At 35.5% G+C, this 16,812-nt stretch overlaps 1 protein-coding gene across 1 annotated transcript in view; it reads right to left on the reverse strand.

The window, feature by feature from the left end:
• LOC113071768 (mediator of RNA polymerase II transcription subunit 27) overlaps positions 1-16,812 on the reverse strand; it is a 60,669-nt gene that overhangs the window by 19,001 nt on the left and 24,856 nt on the right. Inside the window, exons 3-4 of the mRNA XM_026245070.1 lie at positions 16,295-16,425; positions 2,645-2,738 (exon numbers count right to left, since the gene is read on the reverse strand). Of these exons, the coding sequence (XP_026100855.1) occupies positions 2,645-2,738; positions 16,295-16,425 (225 nt within the window). The remainder of the gene's footprint in view (positions 1-2,644; positions 2,739-16,294; positions 16,426-16,812) is intronic.

Here is a 16,812-nt window from a genome sequence, read left to right on the forward strand (position 1 = left end):
ATATCCATTGACAAAAATAATCAGATGACCGATTGTGGCAACTTATGTTGCAATCAAGGGTGTCCAGGGCTGGACTGGTAATCTGACGCACATGGGGGCCGGTCGATATAATATAATTTTTTGTTTTGTTTTTTTAATTGGCCAGTTTAATCAGTGTGTGTGGGCCTGGTTGGGCAACGATGAAGATGATGATTTAACGATACCTAAATTAATAAATATTATAATAAAACAACAATCGTTATCGCTATTAAAAAATCTGTCATATTGTCACCTACTGCACTAACCACTAATGCTAAAGTTAACTTATACAATTGCAACTTTGGCTGACTATTCTAATGTTAACCCTTTAAAACCCATAACGGCCTTACAGCCATTCCCTAGAAACTTAAAAGATGCTATTTGAATATTTTAATTATTACTAAAAATGGCTGTGTAAAGGCGCCCACAGCGAGCTACATGTTGCCCATTTTTTGTGAGTAATTTGGTAGTATAGTGTGTTTTTCTTTTTTTATGGGAAGTATCTCAACAATGAGAGGTAAATGTCAATTGGTGTCATATTAAACAAGGTTTTGTGCTCTTTAAAACAAAGTAGCCTATACTTGCAATTGTAAACTAGTTTTTTTGCTGTCTGGTTCAATGAAAAAAAAAAAAATCTTTAGAATTAGCAGTATTCTACATCCATATTCTATTGGGTTCTAAAGGGTTAACTAGCTTTTATAACATGGAGCACACTGTCCATCTAGAAATCCTGCTCTGCAAGAATACAGGACTATATAACCAAAATGGATCCTTACTAAGTGTACTTTTAATAACTCTTCCAGATAATTGTAATCATCTCTCTCTGTCCTTATGTACAGTCAAGGCAGGTTGAGTTAGCAGTGGAGGAGGACATCTTTGATCACCAGGGGGTCAGTCAAGAGAGAGTGAGTACACTGGTCCACTTGCACTGGTACACTGGTCCATGGCACTTATTCTCAGCTTTGTAGGTTTTTTTTTTAATGGAACAGTAGATATGCTTATCTACAGGGACTGCAAGGATAATGTACTGGTTTGGTTGTGTCCGACCGATTGTGGTGGGCCGGTCCGAGAAAAAATGTCAGGGCCCTTTTTTTCCCCCAGTCCAGCCCTGGGGGGTTTCATACACCTAACTTGTTTAATCACAGAAAAAGCACCAAGTCAAGCCTGGCTCACATGGTGCCCTAGTTGAAATGAGACGTGACTAAAGGAGAAGGAAATACTTGTAAACGACACATTGATGATGACCCGCAAATCTAAATGATCTGTGTGGCTAAGTGCATGATTACTACGGTGCATTTTCCATGTTAATATTTTCTGCCTTCTAAAATGATATTTACATAAAAAAAAAATGCAACCAATTTTATTCTAATTCATTTCATGATTTTATAGGAATGACTACATTATTTTTTGGCTATTGGATTGCACGTTTAACCTAAACTAACATAATACTTAACTTATTTATAATTTATTATTTTTAATACTTTTATATTTATTGATACTTTTATAAAAATAGTTTTTAAATATTTTAATATCAGATTTTTTATTATTATCTTTATTGCCTACAAAATTAATTTGGCTTCAGTTTGAATGAGCATGACACTTGGCATGCCTACGTCCTCCATGAGAAATCTTACATCTGCTTGCCAATACACTTTCACATATTAACTTTCTCTGGTATACAGAATTATATTTAAATTTCAATACTACATTTTAACACATACAGCCTTAGGGTCTCTGGGAACCCAAGTCAGTCAATCTCAACAGATCATCAGGGTTAAGTGCCTTGCTAAAAGTGGTGTGCAACATCTCGCCTTTTAGGGATCTAACAAGCAAACATCCAGAATGGGTCTTAACCACCATATAAATGAATTGGGAAGACATGAAAAAAAAGAAAAAAAAAAAGAAAATAAATATTTGTAAATTACAGTTAACCCCATAACACCGCCTCAGTCAACATTAGAGAATCAACATTACCTTAACATAACATGTAACTAATAACTAGCATAAACAAACAATAAACTCAAAATATCAAATTGATTTTGGTGAGGAAAGGCTCAGATCACAATAATTTAATCTTAATGGAGCTAAAAGAATTGCTGGTAATCATTCAGAGAGAGCTCATCTGTAATAAATCTCTTCTGTCTGTCTTTACTTCCATTATCATGGATGCATGCACCCTCCAAAACTTTGAAAGTGTGGCGTGAACTCCTCAAAAAGTCAACAATCCCGGCCCCTCTGGGATGTTCTCAGGGACAACTCACAAGGAGACTGACAGAGCAGTCAGCAGAGAGATACAAGGGCATCCAGCTCTCCTTCACCATTAACTCTTATACACCATTATTCAGGAAAAAACTTCTACATGGTGGCACTTTCTTTTTGTTCTGCTTTATTAATGCTGCTGGAAATGGAAACATTTAGCATTTTATGGAAGCTTACTTTTCTACAAAATTTGTCTATATTTGTTTATTCTGTCTTTACGGAGTTAATCACAAGCCAGTCAAATTGTGCTCCCATAAATGTATGTAGGTTTCAAATATAAAATCATTTCACACTGTACAAATACAAACAATCACAAAATAAACAAAAAAACCTCTTGAATTGGCATGTGTTGCACAAAGCATCTCACCAAGAGAACTGCCGATGTCCCGTTTGGCCGGAAAAGTTCGATTGACATATCTGGAAACATTCGTCCAATTCTGGATATGACATCATCAACATATCTGGAATGAGAAAAATATATTTATATATATTGCAGATATTGATATATATTGCAGATATTGCATTTATAAAGATGGATGCACATCCAACTTTATCTGCATACATACAGTGCAATCACATGACGAGATATACACAATATAGCAAATCTTAACGGATTTTATTTTGTCACAAAATGTAACTATTATTGCCCAGCTCTTTATATATATATGGATATATGTGTCCAACTTTATCTGTATGCATACAGTATACTGTGCTAACGTAGAAAGATATTTACAGTTTAGAATCTCTAAACTGCTTGATTAATTGTAAACTGTCATACATTGTATATTAATTGCAAATGTATATAATCTGTAAAATGTGACAAGGCATAAGGTTATTCAGATATTATAAACATCAACATCATGGTTTTCTGTAAAGCTGCTTTGAATAATGTGTATTGTGAACAGTGCTATATAAATACATTCTCAATGCAATGTCAACATTTTTGTTTACGTTAAGTTGTCATTTTTTAATCCAATATTTATATTTTATTTCATCTTTATTTAAATTGCCAAAATATATAATATGGATTGAATACATTTTTATATAATTTAAGAACACTGATAGACACACAAATCCCACTTCCTTGTTTTTAGCACAGCTGTTAACTTTATTCAACATTGTTAACAGCTGTAAATAATCAAAATGCCATAAAAGAATGAAATAAATATCAGAAGCAACAACAAATACTGTAAAAGCTCTACACTGAAAGCATTAAGGCATCAATTTGCATCTACTATCAACAAGAGGCTCCACTGTTCTACATCTGACATAACCTTCAGTGCTTCAGAAAACAAATTCTTTAAACCCTGCCAGCATTGCTCAATAGCCTCGTTAGACATCAGTAAATTGGACTGAAAGTGCCAAAAGCCTTCAGCTATCCCTGGAGTCAGCAGAACAGTCCCCAAGAAGAGTCGCCCAACGTGTATTTTAGGGTCAATGCTAATAAGGGTTTAATGAAAATCTCTGTTGCCATCAGCTATCAATAGACTTGAGGGACTGGCCCTGCACACAGACGAGGAAAATAATTCATTAAAGAACCGATGGTGGGCGGCTGGCATAGGGATTTGCTTAAAAGTCATTTGGAAGTTATTGGACCAACTATGGAGATAATATTTCTTAACGGTAGTTATGGAGAACCCAGGTAACCCATGGACAGGTGCAGACGAGGACATGGATGTGCTTACATTTACACACGTTTGCAAGTGCAATGCAGCTGGAGGAACAGACAAAGATTAAGTTGCCTCATCACGTTGAAAGTTCTCTGTGATTTTCCTGCAACAGCATTTTCTTTCCCAGAAGGGAAGATCAAAAGCAAAGAGAAATTGTTCAACATACCTCTCTGTTTGTTCGCAATTTCCCTCATGCCTGAACAAAGGTTGCTCATTTACTAGCTTAAATTAAATAACAGCATATTAAATAGGCGAGAACGTCGCTAGAGTTTATCACCAGCTCGACATACACTTAGTAAAATCTTTATACAAGGAGTTCGGGAATCATTATACCAAGAATAAAATGAGATTTTGACCTTTCTTCAGGAGAAAAAAATGTGAGCAGTGCTTGTACATGCAAAATATTTCCGGCCTAGTGCTATGATATTTTTATGCAGTTGCTAGTGTGTTCTGGATAGTTGCTAGGTGGTTTCCCATTAGCCTAATTCTGTCTGTAAGATATTCTAGTCTTAATATGGCTGGGGTCCTTCAATATAATTCATTAGCGCACTACACCACAACAATTCCAATTTCTTAAGGTATGATCCATGTCTGACGCACAAATACTGTGGGGGGGAAAGTTTATGCACTGAACTTAGTACTTCACCCTGAAATTAAACATCATTATTTCATTATGTCATTTCTTTCCCTCATGTCGTTCCAAAGCCATAAGACTGTAGTTTGTCTTTGAAATACAATTTAAGATATTTTTTATGAAACCTGGGCGGTTTCTGTCAAGCCATTGATAATACAGTTAATCAAAACTTGCAAGATCCAAAAAGGTTATAAAAGCAACAAAAACAACAAAATTAATCTCGTCAAAACATTCCCTGTTCATATGAATCCTAAAGTACGACTTCAAATACTATAATAAAAAAACGATTGTAATTTCAACTGTCAAATATTGTAAAAACGCTACAAAAAAAAAGTTAATAGGTTAACAGTAAGTTCTCGTACTATATACAGGGAAAAACTGTAACAGTCATTTCATGCAATTTTACAGTAAAATGTCGTTAATTGTAAAAAAAAAATGAAGTAAAAAAACAACAAATTAATGTATAATTTACAGTAAAAAAAGAAAAAAAAAGAAAAATAAACGTTAAACTGATATTCCCAGAATTCCCTGCATTACACTCCATATTCGAAAGTATTTTAAATAATCATGTTTTGTCATGTTTGTAATCTTTTATGCACATGTGGGTTTTATGTTACTACTTCTGTTCTTTAATGAATGTTTATTGCAATATTTAAGTGTCATGTGAGTTACCATGATGGTGTTTAGTGTTTGTCTATATTAGTTTATACTTCAGCTTGTGGAAAAGCTACTTGTGATTAACTTATTCTTTATACTACCGTCTCTTTTACATCCTGCATTATTATGGTGGTTGTCAGTTTATGTTAAAAGATACAATATTTTAGTAGCAGTGTGCATTGTTGAATTGACTAGTTTGCCCTCAAATTTTCTTTTTTGGAAATTACAGTTTTATACTGTAAAATCAAAACATTTTGTAAATGTTTTTACAGTTTTTCTGTATTTTTTTAAATACAGAAACATTATTATTGTGGCAACCACAGCTGCCAAAATTATTTTGAAAAAAAATGACAGATTTTTTTATTTTATTATTATTTATTTATTTACAGTGTGCCGATGTCACTTTGTAAATAAAAACTACACAAACATGTAACACGCAAGTGAAAGACGTCACCGTTTTCACAAATTCACATTTTACTGAGATGGTAACAGTACTGCTTTCAAAAACATGCACTTTGAAACCTTACGTTTTTAGTTTAAAGGTCCCCTCGGTATGAAAAACAGTAAAAGTGACAAAAAAGCACTCATTATGTATTAGTTATTTATTGAGCAGCTAACCAAATATAAATGACAACTGAACAGCAAACATCTAAAAAAATCCATTTAAAAAAGCTTTAAAATAAATTAAATTCACTTGTCAAACAGGATGTCATAAGGAAAGCATGCAATATTGCATACTAACCTCATATGAGCCAAAACCTGCTCTTGCAGCCAATCACAGACACTTCGGCCAAGCAATTATTTTATTTCTGGCATAGGTTGTTTATTGGCAATAGAATGTCTGGGATGTAACCAAACAGGGTTAGCATTTACATCTCCATTGGCATCACAGTGGGGTGTCGGGCACGTTTCAAGACAAGACATGTTTTAATATCTTCATAACTCAATCTCTGGACTGAAACCTACCTAATATCCATGCAAACTAACTCATCATTGCTGGACTCACAGAAAAGTTTCTTCTTCTTCTTGTGTCTCTGATTGTTTTCTCAAGCCAAGCAGAGCATGGGTCTCATAATGGATTTTAGGCACAGCGAGGCTTAGATTAACATATCGAACATTACTTGCACATCAACAAATGTATACATTAAATCACTGTGTCTTCACTCTGTAAAGTCAATACCTGCCTTCATAGATTTTGTGGTCTGGGATTTAATCAATGTATAAAATCAGTCAAAAGTAGGACCCAAAATTCCATCTCCTTCTGGTTAAAACGAACAATGTATTTTATATTATTTTGAACACACACACACATTTTTTTTTTCATGACAACAATTATGAAGCTTTTTCACTTGAAAAACGGACATATTTATGACAAACAGTATAGCCTCTGTCAAAAAGCAAACATCAAAGCATGTAGTGACTTTATTTAACTTATATTTTGTTTTGGGGGCTTAATGTCACAGATATTTCACTCCACACTATACACGAAAAAAAAAAAAAAAAAAATGTTGGTATTTAACATATGTCTAACAGTAATCTATAGACCAAAAACATTCACCCTAAACTATATATGTAATGTTGCAGTACATCATAGTTCCCAACATTTTGGCCCCGTCCACACGGAGACGGAGCTTACCCCAATCCGATCTTTTTTTTCCTCGTCTCAAGAAATATCCGCGTCCACACGAAACCACATAATGATGTAGTATACATGCCAGACCAGTATGTGGCGCTGTAACTCTGCCACAGAGATACACTAAAAACAGAGAAGAAGACTTGGACTATGCTCATAAACCTTGCGCGTGGTACACAAACGAACATGGAACAATACATTTATTAATCAGTGTTAATGTTAGTTAATAAAAAGACAATCGTTCAGTGTTTGTTCATGTTTTTGTTGCCGTTACGTGACGTAGAGGTGTCTGACTAGGGGGAGACGTGGGCTGATGACCTCATCGTTTCAGAAAATATACGGATTAGCCGTCCAGACGAAAACGCAAAGACGGCGCTTTCAAATTTATCCACTCTGGGACCCGGTTTCAAAAAATACCAGTTTCACCTTATGAAAACGCCGGATCCATGTGGACGAAAAGTCTATCCGATAAAAAATTTGTGCGTATTCACAGAAAGGGGCCTTTATTTACTCACCAAAGCCAATATTTACTCACATTTGGTGCTTGGCTGCCTTGAAACCACAGTGTTTAAAGGTCTTTTATTAAAGTCCCTCCCTCTGGCCCTGCCCCAGGACGTCTCTCTGAACAGTGTTTTTTTAATTGTCTACTACCCATCTGCCCAGTTATACCACTGCATCAGTTCAGAATGAAAGAAATCCAATGGAACCTTGAGCGGACTGTAACACTGTCAATCAGCAAGGCACCATGGGCCAATTTGCCAGTGACGGCTCCATTTCTGAATAAAATATTCAGTAGAAACTCACCATTCAGTTCAATTTACTTACTTGACCAGGTGGAAAGTCTCAGGCACTGTTGAGGAAGCTACTAGCAACTCAATTATAAGTTTTCAAATGGCAGTCAAGCTAGCCTTTAGGAAAAGTAGTGATCTGCTCTTCTTGGGCCACAGAACTTTTGGAACCAATCACCTGAGCTGTAAATGTCATGCATCTAAAATCTCCATACAGCCGCAGGAAAACGATATTATAATGCTGATTAGATGGGACTAGGGGCACTTTAAGATCACTCATTTACTCAAATTATTATAATAATAATAATAATTATATATATATATATATATATATATATATATATATATATATATATATATATATATATATATATATATATATTAGTATTTTATCACTAAATCAATGAATCAATAAAAACTAATCAATATATTCATTACAATTATTAAATCAAATGCATTGGTAAAACATCTATAATAATATAACAAAATTTGTTATTTAAACGCAAATATTTTTTCCATTAGAATAGCTAATGGATGGCTAATTCTGAACACAGAGCCAGGTTGTGTAGTTTACATCTAACTCCAGGTAACAGAACTGTACTAACCGGAGTAACTAGGCACAAAACTCTCAGGGCTGGTTTTTCAAAAGTCATTTTGCTCTAATTTACAATGAAAAATATTTACTGTACAAAAATCCATCAGCAGTGTTAATTTTGACACGAAATTTTAATTTAGTTTTAGTCTTAGTCTTTTGACTATAATTCTTTTTAGTTTTAGTCAAGTTTTAGTCATCTGATTTGTTTTAATTTTAGTCTTATTTTAGTCGACTAAAATTGCTTGGTATTTTAGTCGACTAAAATAAGACTAAAATCAATAACAGATTTACTAGACAATTTTTTACAGCTTGTATAGGAAACAAACTTAACCAAAATATATAAAACACAAATTCAACTTTATTTCAACACAACTGTGTCTTTATTTCGATTCAAAAGCTTTTATGCAGCAACAAACACTGTCATGATAATGTAAACAATAACTAGCTGCCAATTGACCATCAATAAAAGAAAAATAACGTTAGGTCCAGGACCTTAAAGCTTACAGCTGAGCTGAACAATAAGTGCATACATTTAAAGTAAATATTTAATAAGTTGGCAGCTAGGTGGATAAAAAAGTAACAAGATTTTATAAGGTATTCATTTGTCTAGCAATATTGTATGTTTTAAATACTACAATATTGCTAGATTTGTATGTATAGCCTAATGATAGGATGTGAACATTCATGTTTCACATGACTAATATAGAAATATTTGTGATATTGTCAACAAGTAGAACATTATAAAATATACTAAACATTAGTATTAATCAAATGTATTTATCATGATATTACGTATTAGTATTGTGCTCGCATCTAATTTGAAGAAGGGGCTATTTTACAGTACTTTTCAGTTCGTAATATTTAATGCTACAACATCTACGCACTGCACTATTCCAATTTTGCTTAGCTCAATAAACAAAAGAACATCGTTGTAAAATTACATTTGAGAAAATGTCCGGGTGGCTCGTCTGTAAATGTCTTTTCAAATTGGTTGTGTTCTTGCCACGAATGAGCGCTCTGCGTGCTTTACACTTTGTTTTGTTTTGTTCGTCGTCAAACGTGAAGTGAGCTGTGGACATTTTGTCGCTCTTTTAGACAGTAGGGACTTTAAGCAACAGCTGCGAATGGAACGGCTACAGCGACCGGAAGTTTGCCGTCACACCGCTGTAGCCAAGAACGTAAAAGTCACTAAGCAACGGTAAAACAGAACAGCGCAACGCAGCATTAATTCATTTATTGAGATCCAAAAAAATATATAATTTAAAAAAGCAAGAGAAGGATTGCTTTTGGCGTTAAATGACAATCTTTTGTCAGAAGAGGAGTTTTTAATATTGTATGATGTAAATAAGTCTAAAAACATAACATTTATTTACCTAACCTCTCACGTTGTAGCGACTCTGGCAAATCAGCTGTTCTCCCGTAGTAGACCGTTAAATTAGAACGTCAGAAAGTAGCAGTTAAATTCGCGCAGGCGCAATACAACGCCAGAATGGCGTTGCCGTTCCACCAGAGGCTGTTGCTTAAAGTCCCTATCACCTCTTCGAATGCCGACTTCCCGGGAGCTCATAAAAACTGAAAACCTTCGCTTCACGTCTCAATAAGTCAGGCTCTGATTGGTTCTCTTCTCTCATGCAGTCTGTTCTGTTTTGCCGGTTCTTTTGCTCATTCCTCGCATCTCTCCCGTCTGCTGATTTGATTTTCGTCACAGTCTATTTTCGTCTCGTCCTTTATTCGTTGACGATAATGTCAATCAATTTAGTCATAGTTTTAGTCTCCATCAGTGCCTTCTATTTTAGTTCTCGTTTCGTTTTCGTCGGCAAAAATATATTCGTGACGAAAATAATGACGAAAATATTTAGTCAACGAAATTAACACTGTCCATCAGTGTTAGGCTTTTGTTGATCTGAAGATACTGGTCAGAGCTGCTGGTGTGAATGAGGATGTGAATGATTACACCAGAGTTTCCGCTAGAAAAAAATGGTGCCGGTCACGGTTTCCTTTTCCGGACATTTTGATGATATGCCGGTCAAGTATCGCCTCTTAATTAGTCAAGGTGAGGAAAACTGGAGGCAGGCTATGTAACGTAAAAAATGACATAATCAGGCCGCCGAATGCAACATGTTTATTAGCCTAACTTTCAAATAGACGGAAAAAAAAACATTTTCTACATGGTTAATTTCTTCATTCGGATCTATTTGCGATCCATTCCATTCTAAACAAACAAAGCATATGTTTCGTCCTCGTTTCATTATAGATTAAGATAATAATTCATAATTATCAGTGAACTTGATAAAAGTTGCAGATATGTTTTACATGCATGCACAAACAAATGCCTTTCAACTTATGTGTGCAAAATTCAGAATGAAATGAATGTGCAGCAATTTGTACAAATAGAGATTCTAGGTCTACTATACATGTTGGAGCCATTAAATAAGCTTATTTAGTTTAATATTTGTTAAAATATTATAATGTTATTTTTTAATTTATGTTGATTATGAAAAGTGAACCGCACGAGTAAGATAAGATGCGCAATATCGAGAGACATGGAGCGGGTCAGACATGATTTTGACCACTTAATTAAGTTTTGTTTAGTAGAAATACTTTTTTGAAGTGAATTTCGTTTTGTAAAAATTGTATCTTAATTTTAATAATTTTTTTTATCAACCAATTGCCTGGATTTAATACATAAGAAGCAAATATAGCAGACGACAGGCCTAATCATGCAGGCGCTCTCGCGGACACTTGCATTGCTAGTGAACTGGAGTGCATCTCATCCTAATTTAACGAAACTCAGCGTAGGCCTCACAGACATGAAATATATCTTAAGAAAGCTTGAAATGTCTTTTTAACAATTTAAAACAAATTTTTTTTTTTACCTATGCTAATTACACATTAAATTCAGGTAGGCTACTGAGTCGCTGTCCTCAGTGCCCAGAATAGTGCTGAAACAGAGATGAAAAGGGAACCCGTTTTTATTTATTTATTTATTTTTTTGGCTTATTTTAACTGGCCCATCCAGTTTTCTGGAGGCCCACCTACAATCAAAATCCTGGCGCCGCTAGAGCTTCGCAGCGGTCTGATATCAAGAAATAACAGACCGCATTCCACATTGGAATTCAACCAAGCCATGTAATAATGTTTAATAACTTTCAAACGAGCCTGTTCCTTCATAACATAGCCAAAGTTCGGTGTATTTTTGCTTTATACATTTTAGGCTTATTCTCAAATTCAGATTGTGTTAGGGGGGGGGGGGGGGGATTATTAGGCAATTTTATTCGGACAATTTGACCGGAGAGATTTAATTTTGTCGGACATTTCATTTTTTTTCCGGCCAATGTCCGGCAATTACCGGACAACGGAAACCCTGGATTACACCATGACATTGTGTAAGGTAGACGCAAATGTTGGTTTTCTTTTTTCTATCAACCTTGTAATCTAAATGCAAAGTTAATGAATGCTCCATGGACATGAAGGTTCTGCAACACAGTTTAAGGATCCTGCTCAGTGTGATTTGAATCCAGATGATGAAACATTTTCAGTGGATTACATGCCAACTGCTTTAAAACTGATGCGGCCACAAGAAAGGGCATCTTTAGACCCCCCTGAGGATGACAGGAAGTCCGTGTCAGGGGAGATGCATGTACTTTGTTCATCTTGATGTAACAGGGTAACATTGGTCGCTCAGTATGATGGATGGATGATACAAAGTGATCAAATAGCCCTTTCTTGTGACTGCATGTGAGGGTGAGATGAATACTGATAAACGAGTGCTGTCTTCCTCTCTTTCCTTTAATCAGGGATCAGCTATGACTAAAATTTTCATAACATTCTGCTCTCTAAGCTTTGGTGCAATGCAGCACAGGAAAAAATACATCTTGACCGGCGCTCCGTCCAGACTGGAACATGAAACCATCTAGATGCACTTCATGATATTCATATTACAAAATAGTCCAAAATATTTTTTTTCAAAAGGTGGCTTTCTGAATGTTAGTCAGTTCTATCCAGCCATCCACCAATGCATCAAACATAGAAATATAAGAAATTAAATGTATGAATTATATATATCATCTATTCAGCAACCATCAAAAATACAAATGAAACCAAATTAAATATATTTATTATTCATTGCTTTTTAAACTTTTCAAAGCTTTCATTCAAAGTTTTTCTGGGCAAACTTCGCTTTTCAGTCAGGTTAATTTATTTTAACTTAAATTCACAGCAATTCTGTTTCCTTGCATTCAAACTCAATTAAAACTCAGCAACTAGAAAGGAACTAGAATATTCACAATCAGTTCGGAACAGCACACAAACCAGATTAACAGCATACGTTTTCAGAAGTACTATGCAAGACCAAAATGACCAAATAAGTAAAATTAATAAATGTCACCTCTTAAATACAACAGAATTTAAAAGCATCTTTGCAAAGAATGTCACCTTACAAACAACCCAATGAACAAACCGAAGGCTGATGAAGACGAGAAAGAAACCCTGGGCAAAGCCTTTGGGAGACTCAGCTGGGGAAGCCCATTTCCTCAGAATGGCACCATTTTAAATGGATTTACAACAAAGCATACACAAATGCTAATCTGAGCAGATATAATCCAGCCACATATTATTAATGACAATACAGACTTCATTAAATTACTTCTAATAAACTAGAAATATAGGCTTAGTGTGATTCGTAGGGATGCAGGCGGACTATGACAGACACAGGTTAGGTGCTCTTAATTATAGTAACATGTAAAGGAAATCTGCAGGTCTCAAGAGGGTGGTATGGTGAATTAGTCTTGGTTCAGTAAATGTGGCTTTGCCTGCTTGGCCGATGGGAGGAGACTGCCCTAAAATGACAACAGCACTCTGCATTGATCCTAACAGGGTGGCAGTCCAACCCTCTACATTGCGACTAAATCTTCTTTCTGGCGACTAAATGATGTCTAATATTAGCAAATGGCTAATAAATTCTCAGATTTTACTCTGTAGTTTGTGAGTTGGAGGCTAAGTATAAGTTTAGCACAGACATATTTTCACTCGCAAACACTCTGACTGAGGGTATCACTCTCCGTCAAGAGCTCTCAGATATTTCTCAGTTCATCTCAATGGAGACGCAGCACACCTGTATTTGATGTACCGTAAAGTCTAGTATGAAGGCGCACAAATCGCCGTCGCTTTACTCTCACACACACACAGAGAGAGAGAGAGAGAATTGATGTGCTACATTCAAACAATATTCTTTGTTGTATTTTCCTGTTAAAATAATGGCGATCCTATATATATATATATATATATATATATATATATATATATACATATATACATACATACATACATACATACATACATACATACATACATACATACATACATACATACATACATACACACACACACACACACACACACACACACACACACTCAGTGTGCAGAGTAAACAAAAAAAAAATTACTATATGGCGATTCATTTGCCGAGGTGTCCGTAGAGGGTTGCAGTCTCATATCCTGAGGATTCAAAAGCAACAGAAAGCCCTGACTGGCAAAAACTAAGGTCACCTTGAGCTGACCGGGAGTTACTTTCAATACATACACCATGACATAGTAAAACTCTGATTAACAAATCAGATTAACAAATCATAACTACCTCACAGTGGATTGATTACAAAGTAATACAAGGAATTTTATCTGCTGTCTACTTAGCTGGTGGGAAAGTGTTCAAGCACAGACATGATCCCCTTGAGCCAGATAATATGAGTAAATGGTGTGTAATTCTGTTTACAGGATTAATATTGCGACAAATGCACAGAATAGGACCAGACTCTCCTCTGGGCCTCAATTACCAGGCTAGTTTAATATGCCGTGATTTTAAAATAAATTGCTTTGTAGCAACTCCTGCTGGTTAATTAATGGCAGTATGAATGATTATAAGAGACTGATTGAATAAATGAATCAACAGAGCATCTGGTTTGTTGATTTGATTATTTTGAAAGTTCTTTAGGCCTCTACTCATTTTCTTTAAATCATTAGAAAACATTCAATCACTAGGACTGGGCATCCCTTTACTTGCAAATTAGATAGCACACCCAATCTAGGGCAGTTACAATTAATTATTTATTATATTATTTATTTACACAGTAAACATCTATTAAAATGCATTTAGAAACCTTTGGTTTTGGGACAGCCTTACTTTCTGTCGGTACACTCATTTAAGCAAGCATCCATGTTGGACGGAAATGTGTTCAGAAAGTTGGCACGTAAAAAAAGTAACATGAAAGCAAATGCGCACGAAGGTTGTGTTGCATAATTCATGTGCCGCTTCTTTTAGAAACGGCAAATTCATCAGGACAATGACATTTGACAGAGGAGCCGCTGTCTCCGTTCACCTTGCTCCGTTCAACATCCTCTCCCATCTGAAAAAAACAGCACAGTGCTATTACACAGTGCACTGTAGACTGAAGGGCCAGTAAGGTTCAGGGTACTTTCGTCGCCAAAAATCTGACTTGTGACAATCACCTCACTTTACTGTACTGTTAATGCTTTTTGAGTGGATGAATAAAAACGAATTCACTGAAATCAACCCGGAGAGCAAAAAAAAAAAAGAAAAAAAAGAAAATAGAAAAATTTAAAAATGGCAACAAATCCAGCAGTTCTTGGGGAAGCTTTTCATGTACTGACTTAACATGGAAACTGCTGGGGGTTTTCTGAAATACCAATTGCTTCCATTTGTTTTGAGGCCTTTCCAAATATTTCCTTCTGAATTATGTGTTCGAAATTACTCTATAATTCACTTCAGTTACTTTTCCCTATATAGCGGGAATATATATAACTCCACACAGTGGACTTTGCTGGGATAGAAGTGAATGAAAACAAAGTACCTTTCAAAGACAATTCAGTCCAGTTAGTTGTCATCTTGTTAACGCCCCTGGGCTGCTATCTCCAAGGTACAACTCATACCTAAATTACCGCTCAAGAGTTTGGTAAAATTGTAATTAAAAAAAATATAAAATACAATAATTCAGACAGGATGCATTCAATTGTTCAATGGTCTCAGTAAAGACATTTACAACATTCGCAAACAATTTACCAAAAGAATCCTGAAGTTCAATCAGTGAATCAAGAAAAGATTGAGCATTGAGCTAAATTATAAAATATTAACTAATATAAATGTCCAACTTCTAAACACATCCTTGATTGATTTGGAAGACTTTAGAAACTTGGAAAACTTGGCAAAATAGCACTGATGCATGTAGACTGCTTGCACACAATAAATCTGGGTTCACAAAAAAGGTAAATATGAAGTGAATCAAATTTCTGACGTTCCATACTGTTTAGACAACACTATATAGGAAACGGAGTGTGATTTCGGACACATCAGTAAATATAGAACATTATACATTGCAAAGGACTCTTTCTTCTCCCTGTCAGCACATTGTGCTATCAGTACCTAAACAGGCATCAGAGCAAAGGAGAGCACTACAACTTGAAATAAATGAACAATCACTTTGAAGGACCTTGGAAAGAAAATCAACAGAATCAGATTACACGGACCACCTGGGCTCCGCTCTCGTCTCTTGTGTCAGTCCCTTCATACTTATTTTGTGTTCATTCTCCATCCGTCTTTCATCTTCCCTCCAGTGTCCCATGCTCTCTTCTCCTCTCTGTTTACCGAATCTCACTCTAAATGCTTTACTATTAAAGCGGATGGTCTAAGACCCCAGTGACACCACAGAAGACAATGAGCTATTCTACTCTGTCACTGTAAACAGATGAACCAATAGAGAGGAAGAGAGTCACCTCTGACCTGCTGCTGATGGCTCTCTGGACAAGCAGATGCTGGGGACTTCAGTTTTCATGAATGTGGGCCTTGTGTTGTGCTTTTTTAAATCCTACATCTATGTACATGAGAATCAAGTCCATATGTTCATTTACTGGACAAAGTTAACCACAACTAAATTTGTTTGACATGTAAAAGAGCCCATTGGGAGGCATTATAAACTTTCACATCTCTGGTTATGAGAAACTGTTAAAAAATGATGACCTCATACTCACTGTGTTGGAAGGGATAGAGTGCTGGGCTGAAGTTTGGGTCTTCTTTTGGCAGATGTTCCCATCTGATTGGCCGAGCGTTTGAGGGACTGTTGGTTAAGAAGACTGGAGGCCAAACCTGCATGGTACTGTAACTAGAGAAAGAAAAACAGATATTCATGTACTAGGGCTGTAAAATTAACATATGCTCCTGATCATGATTATTATACAAGCGATATGTTTAACAGTTATCAACTCAAAAAGATAAATGAATAAAATTAAAAAAGAGGGCAAGGGCAAATGAACGTATAATTATTATGGCAGTGCATCAAAATTCTGTGTCATCAGTTTGTGTTTCAGTTTTATGCACCATTTACACATAGGAGGGAGCAGATGTACATTTATTTCGTACCAACGAACATTTTGAAAATACGAACATTTTCATGAATTCGAAAATTTACATCAGAACAGCTTTACTAACAATTTACAAAAAAATTTGTTCTGCTCATGTTTCATGAATGAGGCCCAATGTGTGTGTGTGT

This window comes from Carassius auratus, unplaced genomic scaffold (genome assembly GCF_003368295.1).
Source record: "Carassius auratus strain Wakin unplaced genomic scaffold, ASM336829v1 scaf_tig00008058, whole genome shotgun sequence".
In the NCBI taxonomy this organism is placed as follows: Eukaryota; Metazoa; Chordata; class Actinopteri; order Cypriniformes; family Cyprinidae; genus Carassius; species Carassius auratus.